We start from the raw sequence: 25,117 nt of genomic DNA on the forward strand, positions 1-25,117 counted from the left end.
CCTATGCAGATCTTTATCCCAATACTTCTCCCACTATATTTTAATAGTATTGGATTACTTGCACTGTGGGGTATAAACGAATAGGGACTGTGTCTTATATCCCTAAATAAACTGTATGTCTCAGTACTTTACTTGGCCATAGTAGGTGCTCACTATATAATCAGGGGTGAAAAGACAGAAAGCAAAGAGAGAGGAAGGAAAGAAGCATCTAAATAGTCTCTAATAGTACTGTAGCCTCAGATTATGAAGTGATTGGAAGGTTAGCAGAATTAAGATTTACTAGCAGTCTGGTCATCAGTCTCTTAAGAAGGGAACAAAAAGAATGGCAAAGCAACACAATATTCTGAGTAAAGAAATGGCTGCATTAACCAACTAGTATATGAAATATATGAATAATATCAGAGGTAGTGGAATAAGGCATGAGGTCAATTTTTAGTGCAAAAAAGTAAAGACAGGCATTATTTTGAAAAAAAATAATTTTTTTATTCAATGCTGTCTTTCTCTCACTGAACATCTCCCTTTCAAGCAGCCAAGTCTTTTGCAGTTAGGTGACAGCAAAAAAGCAGACAAATCTGTTTCAAATATTTGTGTTTGAAAAACCTGGTCCCTTACAGACACAAAGAGGATTCACATCATTTAAAATAATATTCATGAAAAAAAATAAAGTAAGAGCAGATCTCCCATTCCCCTCCTACTCCAGACTAGAACTCCCCTAACCAAGAACAATCATAGAAATCTATCTTCTGAGACGATTGGCTCGTTAGTTCCCCAGGCAAGGTGTCTCATACAGTAAAATCCTATAGTTCAGAGCCTAGTCCTCAGCTTTGTAGGTCAGAAACCAAGTCTTTAAAGACTTTCAATGTGGATAAAACTCAAAGAGATTGATTCATGGCATTCCAGCTCTATACCACCAGCAAACTTCATAGCAAAATATTAGTAGTATTAACAAATGTAAGGAGGTCCTGTCTTTCCTATTTTGGGACAAATACAGGCTTGTCTTTCTAACTGTTGGTATGGGAAACACTGCTAGTTTTAAAAATAAACAAACAAAACCCATAACTAGGTTATAGTAAAACAAAGTGCTAGACTCCTCTGGTTGCCTACCCAATCCCTTCTTTCATACTAATAGAATCCTGATTTTATTTTTGGTTATTTGCTTCAAGAGAGACTGGTTCTCTCGCTAGCCTCAGAGCCAAACCTTAATTAGTAAATGAATCTTGAGAATACCAGTTGCAATTCCATTAATTGGTATTAAGAAAGGTTATGTGCTATAATTTGGCCAATGAGATGGGAAGTGAATGGGAGAGGGAGAGATGTGGCTTTCAGGAAAGTTTTTCTTAATCTTAAAGATGGACCCAAGAAAGGACCAGTTGTTCTACCAGTCTCTGAGTAACTGTGTGGGTACACAAGTTAAAGGTAAGGCAGTCCTCTTGCATCTACATAAGGACAAGTCTGAGAAGAATAAACAATATACTAAAAATGCCAGAGCACAAAGAGGGGGCTGGGGAAATGGGTCCTTGGTGATGCTACTGAGCTTCAGAATTAACTTACCTTTAATCACCATATCACCGAAATTCTTCATTATGTAAACTTATATATCCCCTTCATATCTCAGTCATTCTAACTTGGATCTTTGGTAATTCTAACCATTTAACTGCTACAATAGCAAATAAAAGTGACCAGGGAAAAGACTATAGGATCTAATCAAATTTAAATTTTAACATAAAACTCATTTCCTCTAGAAATCTCAAATTTAATAAATCTAGGGCAGAATTGCTGAGTTTAGATGTTAAAATCTTTTACTTAGCAGTTTAAATACCCTGCAATGGCTTACTTGTGGCTTTAAGGATATAACCTGAACTCTGGCATGGCATACAAAACACTGTATTAACTGATGAGTGATTAACTGTCTATTCTTTTTAGCAACTTTCTAACTCAACCTATGTTCCAGGAATAGAGAATTCACTGGTAAATGCTACTTTCTCTACGTGGACCCCTAACACATATCTATCCTTGAAAGTTCAACTTGCATTCTCTTCCTCCCTGCCTATTCCCCAGCTGTTGTCACCATTGGTTTAAGATTCTCTCTTGTCTCTCATTTTGAGTTGCCTGAGAGTAGTAACTGTCTCCATAATGTATCATAATGAATGATACACAATAAGCACTTAAAAAAAAAATCTTTGTGGAGTGATTTAATGAACCACGTTTAGAGGTAGTCATAAGTTCCTTCCATTACAGTATTGGATGATGCAGATTTGTAAAATATATCCATCATCACAAGTTCCATCAAATAGCACTAAAGGGTCACTAAGTTATTTTTAAATGATTCAAAACTAGTTTTATCTGATTTTTTTAAATAGCAAAATGTAAGATAAAATAATGTCATGAGTTTTTAAGAAAATTCATGCCATGTAACAAATATTAATATGGACCAAGGAAACAAAATAGATAAGAGATATCTCTGCTCCCAATAACATGCTTGATAGACTACTATCTAAATGCTTTAAAATAACCATAAATGATATTTACCAAGTTTTTTCCTAACCAAAACCATAGGCTCCCTAAAACAACATCTTTGGTGAGCAAAAAGGAAATCCTCCCACAATTTTCAAACATTACACATATTTCGCATTAATGTAGATTAAATAATAAATGAGTATGATTTTGATTAAAGTGTTTAATATAGTGCAAGAAACGTAAGAGTCAATTAATGTATGCTGAATCTAAATCAACTATATGCAGAGATGAACAGTATTTTTCCAAGTTTTGTGTCTTTATATATATATACCACAGATTCATCTGAGGATTTGTACAGAAATAAAATTAGTATCATAGCTATAAATTATCATATATCTTTTCATTAATATTACTTCATTGATATATCCTATTGGTTAAATGAAATAATTTTATAAAAGATATTTTATTTGAAATTTGCTGCATCATGCAGTTACCATGCAAGGCTCTCAGTCTCATTCTAATAGTAAGGATGACATTTTCAATATTACCTGCTCCTTCAGTTTACTGAAAGTAAAAGATTAATGATGGTTTAGGAGAAAAAAATTAAATAAAACCCAGCTTTTTCATCCTTGGTTTAAAAACAGGACCAGCTTACTTTCATTTTGGTAAGGCATTAAAGATCCCTTTGTAATGCCTCTAAAAATTAGGATTCTTAATGGCAAGATACTTAGGGATGAATAAAAGAAAATCATGACTCCAGGTCAGAATACTTTGAATCTAGAAAAAAGTAAGTAAACCTATTTTCTCTAGGAAATCAAATAAAGCTTAAAATATAAGAAATCTTTGAAAACATGGCAGGGGATGCAGAACCTGTTTTTAAGATTAAATTTTTGGTTATTGAGTTTCTTAAAAGACATGCAAGTTGTACAAGGTGCTTTCCGTTTGTAAAAATACATTCTAGAGGTCCTTGAGGACCTGTCTATGAATGCTACACCAAAACAATTTTTAAAAGATACTTTTTTCCTTTTAGCATCTCACTCATTTCTTCGCTCTACTGTTAGCTTTTTACCATCATGGGTACATGCATGTATTTTTATTAAAATTCTCATATATTATAAGCAGAAGTAAGCATGATTATATTATGCATGAGGAGGCCATGTGGCATAGAATATCATAAATTTGCAAAAACACAAATCTGTAAGTTTTCTTTATTTGAAATATAAAGTTTTCTAAGAAAACAAAAAGCTAGACATATTCAGATGAAAAATCTGACAGTGTTAAAATAATTTATAATTTTAACTTGGTGACAGCATTATTATATATCAAAATATGCTTATAAAAATAAAGCATTAAAAAGAAAATTATATATTTAACTCACTAATTAGATCAAATTTTAAGTAAAAAATTAGAATCTACTTCCTAAATATTTTTCTTCATTGCGTACCCTCAGATATAAGAATGCAGGATTCTAAGTGGCATATCTGACATACATTTGGATTTTTAAAGTAACTGATCTGCAAGAACAGTGTGCAAATTAAACCAGTTTAAATAACTTAACCTTTTAAAAAATACATTGTTTAAAATATATAAGATTGGATTAATAATCAAAGACATTTTTATCAGGGGAACTTCAATCAGTATTAAGAAATCACTATTTTAAATTTCAAGCACCTTGTACAAGTTGAGGATAGGCAGAAACTAAATAGAAGAATGAAAATTTACTTCCTTTAAATCACAAAGAACTAGTCACAAAAGGACTTGTGCTGACAGCATAAACCCTACATAGCTTCCTCTGGCTTCCTTCTTCATCCATCAACAAGGATGGAAACAGTAAACTATGAAAGTACCAAACTGTGAAAGCAGGCAATAATGGAAATGAATCTTTAGGATGAAATATGGCAATGCAGTAGTAAAAAGTCTTATGATATCAAACTGTCCTAAATCCAGAGGAAGCATAATCCCAGAGGAAGCATAATCCCAAAAGAAGCTCAAATAAGACTAAATTAGAAAGGAACACAGAAGAACAGAAATAAACTATGGAGTTAAATAAACTACATTTGAAAGCAAAATTTACTGCAAAGGGTATCTCTGGGTAGTTAATCATTCAATATGTGATCACTGTGTACCTAGTATGAGCCTGGAATAATGCAATGTCACCAGTTAGCCAGTTTCTCTATCTGGAAATTTCACAAAAAATTACTTCCTCTTTCTTTTCCTTTCTGAGGCACTCTAATAACCAAATCCTTTCTACTCTATCTCAAAGATGTCTTTCTTGAGTATCTGCTTTATTCCTACTGCCACTTCTTTAGCCTTTTCATCATCTTTAACTAGTATCTCCTCATTGCAGTCCATTTTATATACTGATGCCAGAGTTACTCTTCCTTAAAACTTTATTCATTCTTAAAACAAATATCACTAACTGCCTACTATGTGCCAGGCAGGTGCTAAGGATACAGCAGTAGAAAAGAGAATGAATTTGTCACAAAACTTGTATTCTAGTAGGAAGGACAGATAATAAAACAACAACAACAACAACAATAACAACAAAAAATAACCCAAGATGGATAATAAGATAGATAGTGATAACTGCAACACAGACAAAATATAAAAGGTGAAACAAAATTAAAGAAGGGGTTAGAGTCTTAAATCTGGTAGCCAGGAATGACCTCAATTAGAAGGAGACTTCTGAATAGTTTCCAGTGAAGTAAGGGAGCTAACATTCCAGGCAAAGGGAACAACAAGTATAAAACTCCTAAGACAGGAGAAGGCTAGTATGACTGAAATGATGTGTACAAGAACAAGAGGTACAGTTACAGGAAATGAAGTCAAAGGTAATCAGGAAGAGATCTTATAGAATTATGGAAGGACACAGGCTTCTAATCAACTTATGGCAGTTTCTAAACACTGTACTGAGCACCTCATTGTTGAAATTTCTCACTATGTCCTTCACTATTTGTCAATCCCTTCTTCCTTGCCAACCCTCTTGCCCATCCCCATTTGCCTATCCCCAAATACTCTACCTGAAGCATATAAGAATGGAGAAGACACCCACAACTAGAAGGGAGGCGTTATCTAACTTAATTTCTCCAATTCTAATCTTCGTATTTGCCACTCTAGTTGAGAATCCCTAACATTTTCAGTAAATATTACAGGAATGTATGGGCAGAAAAATGACTGAGACCAATATTCTACTGCATTAAAAATATATTTTATTTTTATTTTAAAATTTTATTTAAATAATCAGCTCATATAAGTCAACATCAAAAAACAAACAACCTGATTAAAAAATGGGTAGAAGAATTTAAGATCTGCTAAAAACTGACTTGCTACTTCAAAGAAAAGACATTTAGTGTTCAGATCTCAGTTTAGACTTAATTCCATTACTAACAGTCTCATTTATTCAGTGCCAGATGAGATGATTGTCCTGATCAAAAGGGTACAAAAAATACAAAGTATTAAGAAGACTGACTTGGATAAAGTAGAAAGTTTTCTGAGTAAGAGTTGTAGGTAATAAGGCTAGAGAAGTTGGGTAAGGTCAGGTGCCAAGCAAAGAATTTTCTAATTATGAAAATTAATATGGCAGCAGGATGAGAGTAAGGCAGATGACAGTGAGTCAGAGAAAATAGTATATTTATCCATTCACTCAAAAATTTGTAGTGATCTACTGATTTCCAGGCACTATTCTAAATGCTGGGAATAATATAGTTAGTGAACTTGTAGGACCTAACATTTATTAAGGAACACAAACAAAAATCAAAACCATGCAAAGTAAAATACCTCTAAGAGTGATGTGTACAATAAGAATAGAAAGGGTAACTGGATGCAGTTTGAATGTGGTAGGGGCTGAGAAGCAAGACCAGTGAGGGGATTAAGAAGAAAAAAATGGTGAGTGTTAACAAAGGCTTCATAAGCTTAGTGAAAGACTTTAAACTTCTTTCTAAAACCTACTGAAATCTACTGTAGAGTTCTAAGATTTGGGTTGATAAAATCTGATGAAGTTTAAGATCACTTTGGTCATTTAACTAAGTCAAAGCAGTAGGAAGACTAGTCTGCCACAGGCAAGTACCTGTGAAACTAATGCAGTATTGTAATCAACTATACTTCAATTAAAATATATTAAATAAATTAAAAAACAGAATGACAAGTAAGCGAAAAAAACAGAAATCAGCAAAATTTTTAACAACTGTGTGAAATGGCTTGACAGCAAATTAACAGGGGCAACCAAATTTCTCCATAATGGGCCAAACAGTAAATATTTCAGTCTCTTTCCCAACTACAGAATTTTGCTCTTGCAGCATGAAAGCAGACACAGACAATACATAAACAAATGAGAGATATGGCTGTGCCCAAACAAAATTCTATTTACAAAAACAGGTGGTAGGCCAGATTTAGCCTGGAGGCCACAATTTGTCAACTCCTGGTATAGGAAGTGAAGAAACCCCAAATTCAAAGCTAGTTCTCCCTACCCACTGATTCTCCACAAAAGAAGTTCAGGGTGGCAACAATCTGGGGGACTGGAAGCTTGACAATAATGTTGAGCAAGATCTCATAAAGAGATGGTACTTAGACCCCAGAGTTCTGCTAACAGGAGAGGTCTAATGTACACATAGAACAGACCTTAACCTAGACCTCCAAAACACATGTGAACTGAGACAAACCAGACTGCAACCTAGCCCTTATCCACTTCAACCCTCCATCAAAGCCGAGAGATCAGACCCTCAGTCACAGCTGCCTTCCATAGGAAAAGGTTTTCTCTCTCTAGGGAAAAATGTTATTTTCTTTAGCCTCTGTAGTTCTTTTAAGCACAATGTCTGGTAAACAACAGAAAAATGTGAGATGTGTGAAGAAGCAAAGTAATTAACAGAAACAGATGCACATATTACCTAAATGTTGGACTTAACAGAGACCATCAGCTATTAAACTATTATTTTTAGCAATTATATGTAAGTTAAGAAAAAGGTTAAAAACAGATGAAGAGACTGAAAACTTCAACAGAGAAATGGACCATCTTTAAAAGAATCAAATGAACGTTCTATAAAGAAAAACACTACCTAAATTAAGAATTAACTGACTGGGCTTAAAAGCTGACTGGACTCAGCATGAAAGTATCAATAAACCTGAAGACAGGCCAACATAAATTAACCATAGGGAAAAAAAATTACTAAAAAACAAAGAAAAAGAACACAGTTTGAGGTGCATTAGGTAGCAGACAACAATCTAATATACAAACTAAAGTTTTAAAACACAGATGAAAAAAGGAAACAAGAAACACTTTAAGAAATAACAGCTAAGGTTTTCCACAACTGATGAAAGACCTCAACATACAGACAGACTTAAGAAGCTCACCAAAATCCAAACAAGATAATTGAAAGAAAAGTATATCATAGCTAAATGCTAATACTCAAGATAAAGAAAAAAAATTTTTAAGGAACCAGACTAAATTAAGCTAATAAATAGGTCACATTCCATTCTAAGGAAAAAGCAATGAGAATGACTACTGACTTCTCATCAATTAAAAACGTAACAGAATAACACCTTTAGAATATTGAAAGAAAAAAACTGCCAATCTAGGATTTTATACCCAGGGGAAATATTCTTCAAAAATGAAAGTAAAATTAAAACATTACGAGAAAATAAAAGCTGAGATAATTTATTGTCAGCAACCTACACTTGAAGAAGTGCAAAAAGAAAACAAAAGGAAAGGAAAGGAAAGGAAAGGAAAGGAAAGGAAAGGAAAGGAAAGGAAAGGAAAGGAAAGGAAAGGAAAGGAAAGGAAAGGAGTGCAAAGGAAGTTCTGCAGGGTAAAAAAAAATTATCTCTGGTAAAATATCATTTTACAAGAAGGAATGAATACTACTAGAAAAAGGCAACATATGGGTCAAGTGTTCTAAAAAAACACTTAAGAATGTTTTAAAGACTAATGACTACTTAAAGCAACAGAAATGTATTGTGGAATTATATACTATAGTGGGAGTAAAATATAAGACAACAAAGAGTAGGATATAAATAGAGTTAAATATCCTAAGGGACTTACAATGCTCACAAAGTAGTAAAATAAAAATTCAAGTTAAACCATAAAAAGTTAAAGATGCATATGGTAATCCCTTACATAATTTCTATTTAAAAATCCAAGGTATAGCTAAAAGGACACAAAAACAGAATTTAAAATATTTCATAAATTCTAAAGAAGACAAGGAGCATGGAAAGAAGAAAAAGGAACACATGGAATGCAACAGAAACAAAGAGCAACAGAGAAACTTAACTAAATTGTATCAACAGTTGTATAGTCCATGTAAGTGTACTAAATATACCATTTAAAAGTAGAAAATCAGACTGGATTTAACAACAACAACAAGGCAAAACTACATATTTATGAGAGATACACCTTAAATACAAAATCCAGATAGATTTAAGGCAAAAATTTTGGAACCTCAAGTAAGCAAAATATTAACATTACAGGAGCTAAAAAATCAGTAAAGTTTACTTAATAAATGTAGCAAACTTCGCCCTATCAAGAGAAAATACATATAAAATCTGAGCAAAATACAGCACCATCCCCCTCCACTACCACCAAAAAAAAAATCACAATGCTTTAAAACAAGGGTTGGCAAATTTTTTCTCACAAGGCCAGATCATAAATATTTCAGAACTGTGGGCTGTATGGTCTCTATCACAAATGGGCATGGAATCCAAAAAAAAAGAAAAAGAAAAAGGAAAAAGAGGACACTGATGAACTCATCTACAAGAGACTCACAGACATAATAAACAATCTTACGGTTACTGGGAGAGGGATAAATTTGGGAGTCTGAGATTTGCAAATGTTAACCACTATACATAAAAATAGATAAAAAACACAAATTTCTTCTGTATAGCCCAGGGAACTATATTCAGTATCTTGTAATAACCTTTAATGAAAAAGAATATGAAAACAAGTATATGTACATATATGCATGACTGGGACATTATGCTATACATCACCAACTGACACACTGTAGCTGACTATAATAAAAAAAAAAAGAACAAATGTGTGTGGCTATGTTACTATAAAATCAGACTATGTGAGAAGTTAGTAATGAGACTTCCATATGTCAATATTTACGGAACACAGCAAAAGATGTATCATAGAAAAATTCATAATGTAAATGAGAAGAAAAATAAAAATAAAATTAGTAAATCCAAGAGTAAGCCTCATACAATGCTAAGAGAAAAAAAAAACATTCAGCATTAGAAGAAACTGAATTAAACTCAAATGAACACAACATGTATAACTTTATGCAAATAAATTTAAAAATCTCAATGAAATGGACATTTTCCAGGAAAATAATAAATTATCCAAATTGCCTAAAGGAAACCGAATTAGATCACTTGACAATAAAATAGAAAATACTCAGCACAGGGAACTATATTAAATATCTTGCAATAATCTTTAATGAAAAAGAATATGAAAACGAATATATGCATGTATATGCATGACTGGGACATTATGCTATACATCAGAAACTGGCACATTGTAACTGACTGTACTTCAATTAAAAAAAATTTTTTTTTAAAGAAAACACTGTCAAAAAATGACTCAAAAAAAAAAACCCCAAGAAGCTCATGCTAGCCATTTTTATGTCTGAGTTAACTAAACTTTCAAAAAATAAATAATTTATATGACACACGAAGCACAGTAAAAGATGAAATCATGATAATTCAACTTGTGAAGGTAGTTTAGCAAAACTTTAAATTCCAAAAAAATAGGATGAAAATAAGACTGGAATTAGAGGTGAAAACATGAGAGCATGTGTATGTGTCTATCTGATGAGAAAGTGCTGTTTGTTTAATTGCTAAATTACTACAAACATCTGAAATATAAATAAAACCAGTCAAATCAGATCTGTTTCAAAATGCAGTTTCAAGGTTCTTACCACTTTTTTTGAGCCTCTAGTCGCATTCATTTTCACATGCCACTGTCCTCTACCACCAAATCAGAATCCTCTTTTATACAGCCATACTCTGTCACTTCCCCTAATGGCTTTTCACCTCAAGTTCTATGACAGCTTATCTTAATTGGCAAGGACAAATGAACCTCATAAAGAGTAAATATCTCAATTGACAAACACAAATTGGACAAACTGATGGGCAGAGAACAGAAAGAGACAGTAATCAATAAAAATATGACAGTTTGGGTTTTATTACAAAAGACGTAGCTCTATAATTTAAAAAAATCCTTTCCTCCTATTCAATAGGAGTATATTTTCTAATCAAATTTGTTAGAACAGGTTACAGAAAAGGTAAAAACACTTGAAGAGCTTATGTTGTAATTTCCTGGTTTATTAGTGAAATAAAACTTACTATCTCTGGAAGGAAAAAGATATTTTCACAGTATAAATATATTTATATGAATACTATTGTACATATTTCTTTATAGTTTATAACAAACATTCACTATTCAGAGAGCAATAAAGATTTTAATTAATTTCAAAGCGCAACTAGGGGATGAGGCAGGGAAAGTGGGGGGAACATCAGTAATAAATGCTTCTAACAAAGTGCCCTATTTCCACAGATGATCTGATTTTTGTTCATGAGGTGGGTGGTTAAAGAGAAATTAACTTGAACTCAAATATCAAGCAGCCAATACACTACCCAGTACTTAGTGATTAATGAATAAACATGTATTGACAGAAATTAAATCATGATCTATAAAAGTAAAATGATAAACTGGGCTTCATCAATATTAAAAACACTGCTCTACAAAACACCCTGTTAAGGGGATAGAAAAACAATCAATAGACTGGGAGAAAATATTTGCAAACCACTTATCTGACAAAGGCTAGAATATATAAAGAACTCTCAGAACTGAACACGCACACATACAAATAATCCAAGTAGAAGATAGTCAAAGGACGTGAAGAGCTATTTCTCCAAAGAAGACATGCAAAAGGCAAATAAGCGCATGAAAAGCCACTCAATATCATTTACCTACTAGGGAAATGCAAATTAAAACCATGATGAAATACTGATACACATCTATCAAAATAATTAAAATAGTGACAACACTAAATTCTGCTGAGGATGAGAAACTGAATTATACACACAATGCTGGTGGGAATATAAAATGGTATAGACACTCTGAAAAAGAGCTGGTACTTTCTTTAAAAACTAAACATGCAACTAAAATATGTCCTGGCAATTATACTTCTGGACATTTACCCCAAAGAAATGAAAATATATGTTCACACAAAACTCTGTACATTTCCCCATATGACCAGCAATTCCACTCCTAGATATATTCCCTCCCCCACCCCCCCAAAAAAACTAGTAAGAGGCTCAAACAGATACTTGTATGACAATGCTTAGAGCAGCATTATTCAAATGGAAATAACCCAAGTGTCTACCAACAGATGAATGAATAAACTAAACGTAGCATAAACATACAGTGAATAGTAAGTATTGTCATAAAAAGGAATGAACTTCTGCGAGCCACAACAGGAATAAACCTTGAAAACATTATGCCAGGTGAAATAAACTATACACAAAAGGACAAAATAGTGTGATTATACTTATATGAAATACCTAGAAAAGGCAAATTCATAGAGACAGAAAGATATTAGGGCTGGGGAGATGGGAAACGGGGAGTTACTACTTAACTGGGTTTGGCATTATAAAAATATTGGGGGAAATAGCAGTGATGGTTGCACAACACTGTGAATGTAATTAATGCCAATGAACTGTATAATTAAAAATGGCTAAAATGGTGAAGTTTGTGTTACATATATTTTACCACAATAAAAACTTAAAAAAAAAAAAAAATCAGTCCATGGCCTATGATACCAGTGCAGTGCCTAGCAGAAGAGACGATTTCAATAGTTAACAGAGATGAGCTTATAAACAAACCTTAGAAAACACATCAGGAAATGATCCACTAAGAAAAAAATCACAAAACATAACAAAAGAACCAGTACCTCCAGTATCTGAGGTAACACAGTGATACAAGAAAACATAAAATTTAACAATTCCATTAAATCTCTAGCTTAAGTCTCAAAGACAGACTGGTTGTTTGAAAATTTAGAAGGTATCTTTTGGTCTTAATGGCACTGTATCCTACAAGGTGTTGGACAATTTCACAAAATGAAATGGCAATAGTACTCTTGCCTCAGTAATGCCATGGTTTTCCTTGCTCTCTGTCCTAGACATATCTAGCCTATTTGCCTATGCAACCATGTATTTATAGTTAGTTTTCATATCTTGTAAATCATATCCTCAACAAAATCAATTATTCTTTTTCATCCTTAATTATTCTCATTTATTCTTCCACAGAATTTTACGGTTATTTTACCCAACTGAAAATAAGCCTGATGTTTTCCTGAATAGAAATGAAATAAATTTATGTGCAAATCCAGAGATGGGATACGTCTTTCATTTGTCCATCTTACACACTTCAATAAAGTTTCTTGTCAAATCTATTCCTGAGAATTTGATGGCTGTTACCACCGTGTAATTTTTTTCTCATTTACATTTCTAATCGTAAATATTGGTGGAGCTAAAAGTGCCAACCACTTTGCCAAATTACATTATTATTTCTAGTAGATATTTACTGGATTCTCCAGGGTTTTTACCTCACTTAAAAACGAAAATGACACTGCCTTATCTTTTCTAAAATTTACACTAGTCCTTTTATTTTCTTATCTTTATTGTATACTAGAACCCTCCAAACAATGTAAAAGAATGGTAATAGGAGAAATCTCTAGCATCTTTCTGTTATAATGGAAATGGTTGATCCATTTCTTTGCTTAATGTGATGTTCGGCTGTTGGATTTTGTGAATACTCTTCATTATATTTAAAGTATCCTTTTTCTATTTTAATGGCTGCTCAGTTTTATAAAATGCTTTTTCAGAATACAATGATACCATAATGTGGTTTTAAATCTTTTTCTAAGTAAAAAACTTATATTGATTTTCTGATATAGAAACATCTTTGCATTCCTGGAATTCTATTTGTTGTAGCACAATATCAGGAATTATTTACATAACTATAATTTTTACTTACTTTGCTCTCTTTTTTTTTCCATCTCCTGCTTTCCTCACATTTATTTTTTATTTTGGTAGGAGACAGCCTCAAGTTTTTTTTTTTTTTTCTTTTCAACAAGAATAACATTTAACGAAGCACTAGCGTAATCTTAACAAAAAATAAATCAGAAGTTTTAGCCAAATTTCAACATAGAATATTTACCAAGTTATTTTTTCTTTCCCAATGGCTGTTATATACTAAGGGTACTATACTTTCTGAGTTCTTGAACATCTAAAGTTGACAGTACTTTTCCCCCTCATACTTGAATGATGGTTTGCCAAAACAATTATATCATGATACCAAATAATGGCATTCGTTATATCAAAGAAGCATATTGGAACTTTTACTAATTACTTGCAAATATTTTTGAATAATAAAAACAACAGTTAAGAAAAAATATTTAAACATTCATTTTTTAAAAAACACAGCACACATTTTTTCTTTATAATTTATAATTCCAAAGAGTTACACAGTTGTCTTTTCACAAAATAAGAGTTCCATGTCCTACATATATGAGAAACAATTTTCACATCACAAATCTGAATTAAGCTATAAAACTTGAAGCTGATCTTCACATGTCCTTAGGGGGAAAATTTTGCCTGAGAAAATTCATTTGTTATTACTTGATATAAAATCTATTTCTGTTAATTATTTATCTAGTGGCCCATATAAAAGCTCAGATTAGCTATTTAAAAGACAAATCAGAACAGCCAATTTCCCTTTATTACAAATGCTTTTTAAACTAAATACTAAATTGGCTTCCTAAAATAAAACAAAACAAATGATTATGCCATGAGAAAACCTACCTTACTAATCTTAAAAATAAACCATGAGCCAAAGTTAATGCAAAGAATAAAGTACCAACCCAATCATGCCTTAACAGTTAGACATTTTAAAAATGATAATGATGAAAACATTAATGACATTCCATAAATATGCTTCTTCTTTTAATATCAAATTTATTCTTAATTTGGAATCCTGTCTTGGAGAACATTTTTAAAAAGTGCTGCTTCTGTACAAATAAGGTTCTTGCCATACAGAATACAAATCACTATTTTTGTAACTACTCTAAATTATAATCATTTTACATGAAAAACCATGGAGAAGAATAAATACTAGAATAAGACTCCTTGAAATCAGTATTGACATAATTAAATACCTAGTAAACCAAAAGAATAAACTTTAATACTACAGTAAGCTCAACATATATGGATTTAATAATATGATCGCTACTAAAGCAGTAGTTACTCAAAAGTCTAGGATACAATAATTTGTAATTTTGCTAAAGCACAAATTTGATGTCTACCTCTATATGGATAATATGTGGAAATGAATCACTTACCTGGCAGTCAGGGCAAAAAGACTATCTAGCATCTGCATCTTAATATGGCTTTACTGTTTTCTACTAGTTATTTTATATAAATTAACTGCTGTGAAGTGACAGAAAATCCTACTGCTGGTGTCAAAAGTGAACAACTAAAGGTGACCAAGAGAATCATAGTTTTTTGGCCAGAAAACAAATTTGGATAAATCTTTCTTTAAATGTCAAATCTGGAGGCAACCTGGTTCTCTGACATGTATGAGTATGAGTGTACGTGTGTGTTTCTTCGAAAAAAAAAAGTGACTGGCAGGGTGATGTCAACTATTATTTGCCTTCTGCCAAACCCAATCAATGTTTGGAGCAATGCAATAACTAAATGCAATGCAGTTCTCTGGATTCAATTCTGAAACACGATGAGGACTTTATTGAAAAAACTAATGAAATCCAAACAGAAGTCTGGAGTTTAGTTAATAGCAATGTACCAATGTTGGTTCCTTAGTTTTGATAAATGCACCACGGTAATATAAGATGTAACAATGGGGGAAATTAGGTAAAAGTTATACAGGAATTCTCTGTATTATCTTGGGAACTTTTCTGACTAAAATTAACCAAAAATGAAAAGCTCATTAAAAAAAAAAAAAACTAGGCATAGGAGGAAATAAAATTATATTAGTAAAAACAAATGAAAACAGCACATTTATAGTTACCAGATACAGACTTTTAAGACAAATAAATACAGATATAGACTTACTACCTTCAGGGAGATAAACAGACAAGAGTGAGAATATGATTAACAAAAAACTAGAAAAATTAAAAGAACCTAATGGTGTCCACCTGCAAATTATTTTTAGTTTGAAAGGGGAAAATTAGTATCCATGCAGCAGAGAAACTGGACAGCACCCTGATACGATCATCAAAATCATTAATGAGTGACAGATGGACACTGTGTGCCTCCAGCTGTCATAACCCTAGATGAAAACAACATACATCTACGTAACATTCAGACCACAAATACACAACCTGAATCTAATAATTTTTTTTAAAAAAATCAAACAAACCCAAAATTAGGAACATTCAGTTTTTTTAAAGAGAGAAAGCTTTCATACTTCAAAAATGTCAAGAAAGGCTGAGAAACTTTTTCAAATTAAATTAGAGTAAAAAGATATAACAAGTAATGTAATATCTTATTCTGAAGTGGATCTTGGAAAGGAAGGGGGAAATTCTATTAACAGAAATTAATGGGTAAATTGACAGAATTTAGAGAACAGACAGTAGACTGGATAAAGGTATTGTATCAATGTTAAATTGCTTGAGACTGATAACTGTACTGTGGTTATATAAACGAATCTCCTCAAGAAATACTCACTGAAATTTATTACGAGTAAAGGGGCATGATGTATTTAACCAACCCTCAAGTGATTTAAAAAAGTGAGGGAGAGAGGTTGCAGTGCGGGAGAGAGGGAGACAGAGTGTGTGTATATATATAAAGAGAGAATGATAAAGCAAATGCAGTAAAAAGTTCATGAATCTGCAGAAGGGTATCTGGAGTTCTCTCTACTATTGTTGTAACTTTTCAGTAAGCTTAAATTTATTTCCAAATTAAAAAAAAAATCAAACAAGCAATTGGAAGTTCTAAAACTGAAATATACAAAAACTGAAATTAAGAACTGAATGCAGTTAAGAAAAGACTATATACCAACATTGAGTGAATTAGTGAACTATAAGATAGATAAAAAGAAAATATCCAACATAAAGCATATAGAGACAGAAGGACAGAAAGAGTGTAAGAGACAGAAATGATATGCATGTGGTCTATCGAATGAGTAACTGGAATCCTAGAAAGAAAGGAGAAAGAGAAAATGGGAAAAAAATAAAATTTGAAGAGATAATGAGTAACAGCATTTCAGAATTGATGAAAGACATCAAGCCACAAATTCAAGAAACCCTACAAATGTAAATAAATAGCAGATAAACAAAGATTAACAAGAAAACCTCTCCTAGGCACATCAATGTAAACCTAGAAAACTAAAAACAAAGAGAAAAAAGTCTACTGACAACAGTCTTCTCACCAGAAATAATTCAAGAAGCTAAAGACAACTAACAATATTTCAAAGTGCTGAAAGAAAATAACTGCCAACCTACAGTTCTACTCCCAGTAAAAGTATCCTGCAAAAACAAAGACATTTTCAGATAAATAAAAGCAAAGTAAATTTGCCACATAAAGATACCACCTAAAGGAAATTATAAAAAGTGTTCTACAAACAAAAAGAAAGGTGATCCCATCTAGAAAGTGAAGGATGCAGGAAGGAACAAAAGCTGAAAAGGTCTAATATGTGGATAAATCCAAATAATAATGACTACATAAAATAACAACAATAATATCTTGTTGAATTTAAATACATACAGGTGAAAAGATTCTAATGCTCCTGCACTGTCCAAGAAGAAGGTAAAAGTACCAATTAATATCAAAATTTGACTGCTGTTTAAATCTTCAAGGTAACCACTAAAAGAATTTTAAGAGTATATAATCTCCAAGTCAATAGAGAAGATATGGAATATACAAAATGTTTGATCAATCTAAAACAAAGCAATAAAGGAGAGAGAAAAAAGGCACAAAACAGTCAGGACAAGTAGAAAACACACAGCAATATGTTATATTTAAACTCAAATATATTATTGGTTGAGTAAATGTAGATGAACCAATGTCTCCCTTAAAAGAAATAACGTTTCTGAATGAATAAAAAAAGAAAATTCAACTATATACTATTAACAGTATAAACATATAGAAATGGTGAAAATAAGAGAATGGAACAAATCATACCTAATAAATACTAATCAGAAGAAAACTGGGATAGCTATACTCATATTAGACAAAGTCAACTTTCAAACAAAAGGCATTATTAAAACTAGAGAGGGACATTTCATTACGGTGAAACAGTTAATTCACTAGGAAGATATAGTAATTCTAAATTTCAATGTATCTAATAAGATAGCTTCCAAGTACATAAAATAAAAACTATCAGGAACTAGAAGGAGAAATACACAATTCCACATAGTGTAGGATTTAATCACATATTTCTCAGTAAATAATTTTTAAAAAATAGGCTAGGATACAAAATATTCAAGGACTACCATCAAAAACTGATCTACACTGCACTCATAACTGTGGAATCCACATTATTTTCAGATGCATCCAGAACATTTACCAAAATTGATCATGTGCTGAACTATAAGGCAAAACTCAGTAAGTACGAAAAGGATAAAACAATATAGAATAGGTTCTCTGATAAGAGTACAATTAAGCTAAGTTAATAATAAGATAACCAAGAAATCAACTGTTTGGAAATTAACAATTATACTTTAAATACCTATGAGTCAAGAGGAAATCACAACAGGAGCTAAAAAGCATTTTGAAGTGAATGATAATAAATACACTATCAATGTACATCTGTAAAATGCATTAAAAATAGGAAATTTAAAAGATTAAAAGAATAGCAACAAGGAATACTGTATAGCAGAGAGAATTATACCCATTATCTTGTAATAATGGAATATAATCTGCAAAAACACTGAAACCACTGAGAACACCTGAAACTAACACAATACTGTAAATCAACTATTATTTCACTTTAAAAAAAATACTGACAACCCTTTAACAGAAAACAAACATTTAGTATTTTAATCTTCAATATTTCTCCCAAAAAACTATATATACAGTTTTGGTTTATTTCTACCTTAAAAGTCTAAGAATTACACCCTCGGTTTTAAATAAAATCTTTATTGTAATGACTGCAAAAATGTTCAATTTATACTTCACTTTATAACCCATTGAGGACAGTTCCTATTTTTACAGTCTCATTCCTCAAAGAGTATCTAGGATTGAAATAATTTTACATGTTAATTCAAAAAGTAAATTTAGGTCTAGAAGGTCTTTATTAGGTAGTGCACAGAAGCATGACACTCTCATATAATAGAAATAAATATTTTTTCCTTCATAAACTTTTCCTTTACCTGACTATTCCTGATAAGTGTTCACGTGTTCCTCTTAATAAACAGTTTGACAGCTTATAGGAAAATAAATTTTCTTTGGTTTTCTAAATTACATAAGCCATTTAATAAATGAATATGTAAAGTACTGTAGCATTAATTCAGATTACTAAAAAAAACTTTTCTAAAATATCACACAGAATAAATGTAGGATAGTCACTTACCACTTGACCTGTTTTTACGACTTGATTTCCCTCCAGTAAGAAGCATCTTGAGACTATTCCGAAACATGGTTGTGCTATTCTAGTACTCACAAAACTGTAAAAGAAAATGTGGGAAAACATGTTAGAAAACTTAATGTTCTATTCAATTACTTATATTAAGAATTAATTTTAAATGTGCTATAAGGAATTAACTACTATGAGTATGTAGTACTGAAATTTTAACTACATGACAAAAACATTTATTTAAATAATTTAATATAATTTAAGGTTTAAGTATTTCTTTAAAAGTATACTATAATACTTGGAGTAACTTAAAAGACAAAGGTGGATATCACTGAGGATACACAGAAACAGAAAACAGAATTAGGTTGCTATAAATACGGTTTAGCCTTTCACCTGACTCTCTATTTCTTGGACAATTTCCCCACACACAAACCCAAAGTTTAAGAGTCTAGAAACTCTCAGCAGCTGCATATTTTCCATTGGTCAAACCAGAATTTCATCTCACAAGACTACTGATACACATGAATCAGTACCTAACCTCTTTATGTCCCACTCTTATCAAAGGAAAATCCTGCCAAGTGTGCTTTGGATTATGTCCTCTCACCTTCTCAAGAACCTTTATCCAAAAATCATCTTTCTTTTCTCTCTCGTGCAGCTTTAATTTTTTCTCTCTCTACTGAATCATTCCAGTCATAACATAAACATGCTTGTATATCCTATCCAAAAACAAAAAAGCAAACCCCTCTATTCCCACACGGTCCAATTACTGCACCTAGATCCTTACTCTTCACAACAAAATTTCCCAAGTGCCAGTACTTGGTGCCTCCAGCAGAATGAACAGAGCAAACGTGAACTAGAACAGAGTTCTAGTGCATATACTGTGTATCCCAAGCTCCCTCAAGATGCAGAATATTACCATCATACTGGAAAGTTTACTCATGCCTTTTCTCAGTTAATTCTTGTATCTGCCTTTAAGAGACAACCCATTATTCTGATTTTTTTCTAGATTACTGCATACATTTTTTATGTAAGATTCTTGTGCTCTACATATTATATTTTGAGGTTTATCTATATTGTTGACTACATGAATAGTTCATACTTTCTTATGATGAGTAGTATTCCACTGAAAGAAAATCCCACAGTTTATCCATTTTTCTACTGATGGACACCTGTGCTGGTTTTTGGCTGTCACGAATAAAGCTGCTATAAAAATTGTTTTATTAGTCTTTTTAAGCACATATGGTTTAATTTCTCCTGGGTAAATATGTTAGGGGTGGAGTCATGCATTAGGTATATGCTTAGTTTTATAATAAACTACTAGACTTTTCTCCAAAGTAATTGTACCATTATACTCCTAACAGTGTATTAAGAATTTCAGTTGCTGTCCATCCTGGTCAATATTTGATATTGCCAAGTTTTAAAAAATTAGCTGTTCTAGTGGGAATATAATGGTAGCTCATTATAATTTATATTTACCCAGTGACAAATAATGTTTAGCCCTTTTAATATGTGGTAAGAAAGAAAATATATTTTCTTTTTTAAAGTGTCTATCAAATCTTTTACCATGTAAAAATTGGATTGTCTCTTTATTATTGAATTGTAGATGCTCTTTATATATCTTGGATATATATCTGTGTGTGTATATATATATATATATATATATATATATACACACAATACACACACACATACATATATATATATCTCTCTCTCTGTATATATATAATATATATATTTTATATATATATTTATATCTGTTAGATGTATGTTTTGCACATAATTTCTCCCAGTTTGTGACTTACCTATTCATTTTCTTAATGTTATTTTTGATGAGCAGATTTCTTTAAAGTTTTATGGTTATTACTTTGTATTCTAATAATCCTTTGCCAACCTCTAAATAATGAAGATATTGTTTTCTTCTAAAAGTTTTATGATTTTTAGCATTTATGTGATGTTTGATTTATTTTGAATTGATTTTCACGTATAATATAAGACACAGATCAAAGTTAATTTTTTCTAAAATGGTATCTATTTGTTCCACCACCATTTGTTGAAAAGACTTTCCTTTACCCATTAATGACTTCACTGAAAACAAATGACGATATAAGTATAGGTCTTTTTCTGAACTATGTATTCTGTTCCATTGAACTACTTGTTGATACTTATGCCAGTACCATACTGGAGCTTTAGAGTAAGTCTTGAATTCAGGTCTTGTAAGTGCTTCAGCTTTTTCATTAGTTTCCAAAATTGCTTTTTTGGATGTTTAGGTTCTTCACATTACCATATGCATTTTAGAATCAGCTTCTCAATTTCCACAAAAAAACAAAAATGCCTGCTGGAATTTGATCAAGATTATATTATCTCTTTAGACAATATAATTTACCACATAATGAGAAATAAATCATATTATCAGTAGATGAAGCAAAAGCAATTGATAAAATTCAACACTCATTCATTATTAAAAGAAAACTTATACAAAATTAGAAATAAGAGTTCTTTAATATTATGAAAGTGTATCTTTAAAAAAGCCTACAGTAAACATCAAACTTTTGATACATAAATATTCCCCCTGACACTGAAGAATGTGACCACTTATTATCACAACTTGCACTTAACATAGTCCTGGAGGTCTTAGCCAGTACAAAAAGGTAAGAACATGAAACAGAAAGTATACAGAAAGAGAAGAAAGAGATAAAAATGCCACTTTGACAAACAACATGATTATGTACTTAGAAAACCTAAAAGAATTTATAAACTATCAGAATTAACAAGTGAGTTTAGCAAGGTCATTAGTCATAATGTAAAAAACATAATGATTTAAGGTGAACAACAAAAAATAACATCCTTTTTATCAGTGAAGATAAATATAGTTATGACTCCTAAAAATATTTCAAGTATTTATGAAATACTCCTTTTATATATGCAGCTTGAGAGCTACTTTTAGGGATTTTTCCTCCTAATCTTACTTTAAGAGATTATCTGAGAAGTAGAAATTCTAAGTTTAAGAAGCACTTACTTAACTAATATTTGAAAAACTTGAAAAAAAATTGTATTATATGTAGGGACATATATGAAATATACTTCATATTTTAAAATATATCATGAAATTTAAACAGTAAATTTTATAACTCTTCAACTTGTATTTTCTTAGAAGAGAATGAATAACTATTTTCTTACGTATCAGATCTCCTGTGTATATACAAGCAAGAAAAATATGTATTACATAAAATAGTCTACACGTATTATCTTTTTACTCTTCATTAAAACCTTCTTAAGACAGATGGTATTTGCTTCATTTTAAACAAAAGGAAGCTGAATTAAAGAAAAGCGAAATAGTGGGTGAGGGTATAGCTCAGTGGTGGAGTGCCTGCCTAGCATGTATGAGGTCCTTTATTTTACCTTACTCTAGTGAGTTAAAAAAAAAAAAAAGTACTGTTACAGGTTGGCATTAGTCCACCAAGAAAAAATATGACAAAACTCATTTGGGAAGCAGAGAGAGGAAATATCCTGCTTTAGTGTACACAATGATGTCCCACCCATATCACCATTGCAGGATCAGTGCATTCAACCCCCAGTATCTCCATTTAAAAATAAATAAATAAATAAACAAACAAACAAACCAAATTACCTCCCCGCCAAAAAAATTTTTTTAATTATAAAAAACTTTACAAAAGAAAAGTGAAATAGCATGCCCACAGTTATAGTTAATGAATGCCTAAGGCCATATTTGGTTGTGGTTTTTGGGGGGGAGGGGCGCGGGGTGGGGGAGGTAATTAGGTTTATTTATTTATTTATTTTTAGAGGAGGTACTGGGGATTGAACCCAGGACCTCATGCATGCTAAGCATGCGCTCTACCACTTGAGCTATACCCTCCCCAACTAAGGCTATATTTGAACCCATGCTCTTTGTCCTCTTCCTCAGTGTGTATTCTTAAATAAGAAACACTTAATAAATCCACTTAAAACAGCTCAAACTATGAAATTTCTAAATCTGGTAATCCAAATTAAAAGCCCCAAAAGTAGTGTTCAATGTGGTTCTTGTTTTTAAAATAAATTTAATTTAAAAAAATTTTTGTGGTACTACTGTATACTTTATTTTACCTTACTCTAGTGAGTTAAAAAAAAAAAAAAAGTACTGTTACAGGTTGGCGTTAGTCCACCAAGAAAAAATATGACAAAACTCATTTGGGAAGCAGAGAGAGGAAATATCCTGCTTTAGTGTACACAATGATGTCCCACCCATATCACCATTACAGGATCAGTGCATTCATCCCCCAGGTTGGCTCAGAGCTGCTCCCCCTTCTCCAAAGAGCTGCTCCAGACTGACTAGAGCCACCAATAATGACTCATTAATACACGGTACAAAAGACTAGCTCCTTTAATTCAAGGGGGGACAACTTTGTTGTATGATTTATGCTTCAAAGCCTTCACTCATTTCTTTCTATGCTTTATTTTTCTTCAAATACTTATCTCTAAATGATATACCTGTTTATTGTCAGTTCCCTGACTAGAATATAAGCTTCATGAGGGCATGGAAGTTGCTTGTTTAATTAATTGCTGCAAGTCCATAACTGGAGAATAATGCCTAGTAAACAGTGGGTGCCAAATAAATATTTACTGAATTCATCAATTCTATTTCTTCAGTTTGTATATCACTGTCTAAATCAAACCCCTTGTAGAGAAATCGGTCTTACCCTTTATCCCCAATGGCTAGCTTACAGGAGGCGGTAAACACTTCAATGAATAAATAAATAATGAATGATTAAGCAAAGACTTGATTCATCAAATTATTAACCTGGTAAAGAGGTAAGGGGATGTGATATAAGTAAGCTTTAATAGACAAACAGGTTATGAACTAACTAGAACAATGAAGACTTACTAAGGTAACTGTGTCAGGGAAAGGTACAGAAATTTTAGGCAAGTTCAAATTTTTATCTAAGGAAAAATCAAGAAAATTCTAATCAAACTTCAAACTTCTCCCAAACTTAGACCTTACTATTATATACGTACAGTTCTCCAAAGTTTCAAAAGTAAAAAAATATATAGACACAGGTTATTATTAGAAGAAAAACAAATTATTCCTTAAAAGGTACTAAGACTAGGAGTCAAAATGAATAAAAATTTTGCATCTAAAAATAAACCAAGATAACATTCTAAAGTTAATTTAAGTAAAACGATGATGAGTGGAATAAATTAATTACAATGATAATCACTTTTTGAAATAGTTTTTTTGTCTTTGCTAGACCTAAAACATTTTATAAAAATTGACTAAAATGCATAAAGAGTGAAATGAAACATAAAATACTTATTTAAGGCTAATTATCCATCTCATAGTTACATTTCGATAAAATGACTTTCTTATTCAAGTTAGCATACCACTAGAAAATTTATTGTAATAAAACATTAATATAGAAATGCCACAAAATTGAAGCTAAGTGGGAAATGACAGCTTGAACTAATTGAATTTATGACAGTAATATATAGCTGAATTTCATCCTACTTTTCCAAGTGTTAGAGTCAAACTTTTTTTTTTAATGTTAACTTTCTCAGGAGAAATCATTAAAAAAAAATCCTGGCAAGTGAAACTCTGAAAGGAGGATAACAACATTCACAGACCCCCAGTCATTTCTAATTGTCTCGTACTTAACTGATTCGAACCTTATGTTACCTACATGGCCTCTAAGCTTTTAAGTTTGTGACACCTGGTCTAAACCACTTAGGAAAAGTATTGACTATTCTCTTCCTAATGGTCCACCAAGGCTGGGAACTCAATATACTATCTCAGTATCTTTCTGCACTATTTTATTAGTGGACAATCAATTTTCATTTTCAATGTTCATCCCTCCTGTACATTTAAAGTCCTTTTCTTAACCACTTATTCAAAGAAGGAATACATTTAAATATCTATGTAATAATAATGTAATCAAGTTAACTGTTAAGGACTTCTGCAACATCCAGGCTAATCACAGTATTACCTTTAACTTTACCATATCAGACACTTTCCATTCTATTAGCTAGCTTAAAAAAAAAAATCTGTTTCTATATCCTTTTCCATTTTCAGTGGTTTGGTAT

At 31.7% G+C, this 25,117-nt stretch overlaps 1 protein-coding gene across 7 annotated transcripts in view; it reads right to left on the bottom strand.

Moving 5' to 3' along the window:
* Nucleotides 1–25,117, bottom strand: part of TANC2 (tetratricopeptide repeat, ankyrin repeat and coiled-coil containing 2) — a 304,320-nt gene that overhangs the window by 245,503 nt on the left and 33,700 nt on the right. For all 7 annotated transcript variants that reach the window (XM_032457147.1, XM_032457146.1, XM_032457143.1 and 4 more), the window contains exon 2: nt 19,043–19,136. In XM_032457147.1, coding sequence (XP_032313038.1) covers nt 19,043–19,109 — 67 coding nt within the window. In that variant the 5' untranslated portion in view covers nt 19,110–19,136. The remainder of the gene's footprint in view (nt 1–19,042; nt 19,137–25,117) is intronic.

The sequence above is a fragment of the Camelus ferus genome, chromosome 16 (genome assembly GCF_009834535.1).
Source record: "Camelus ferus isolate YT-003-E chromosome 16, BCGSAC_Cfer_1.0, whole genome shotgun sequence".
Lineage (NCBI taxonomy): Eukaryota > Metazoa > Chordata > Mammalia > Artiodactyla > Camelidae > Camelus > Camelus ferus.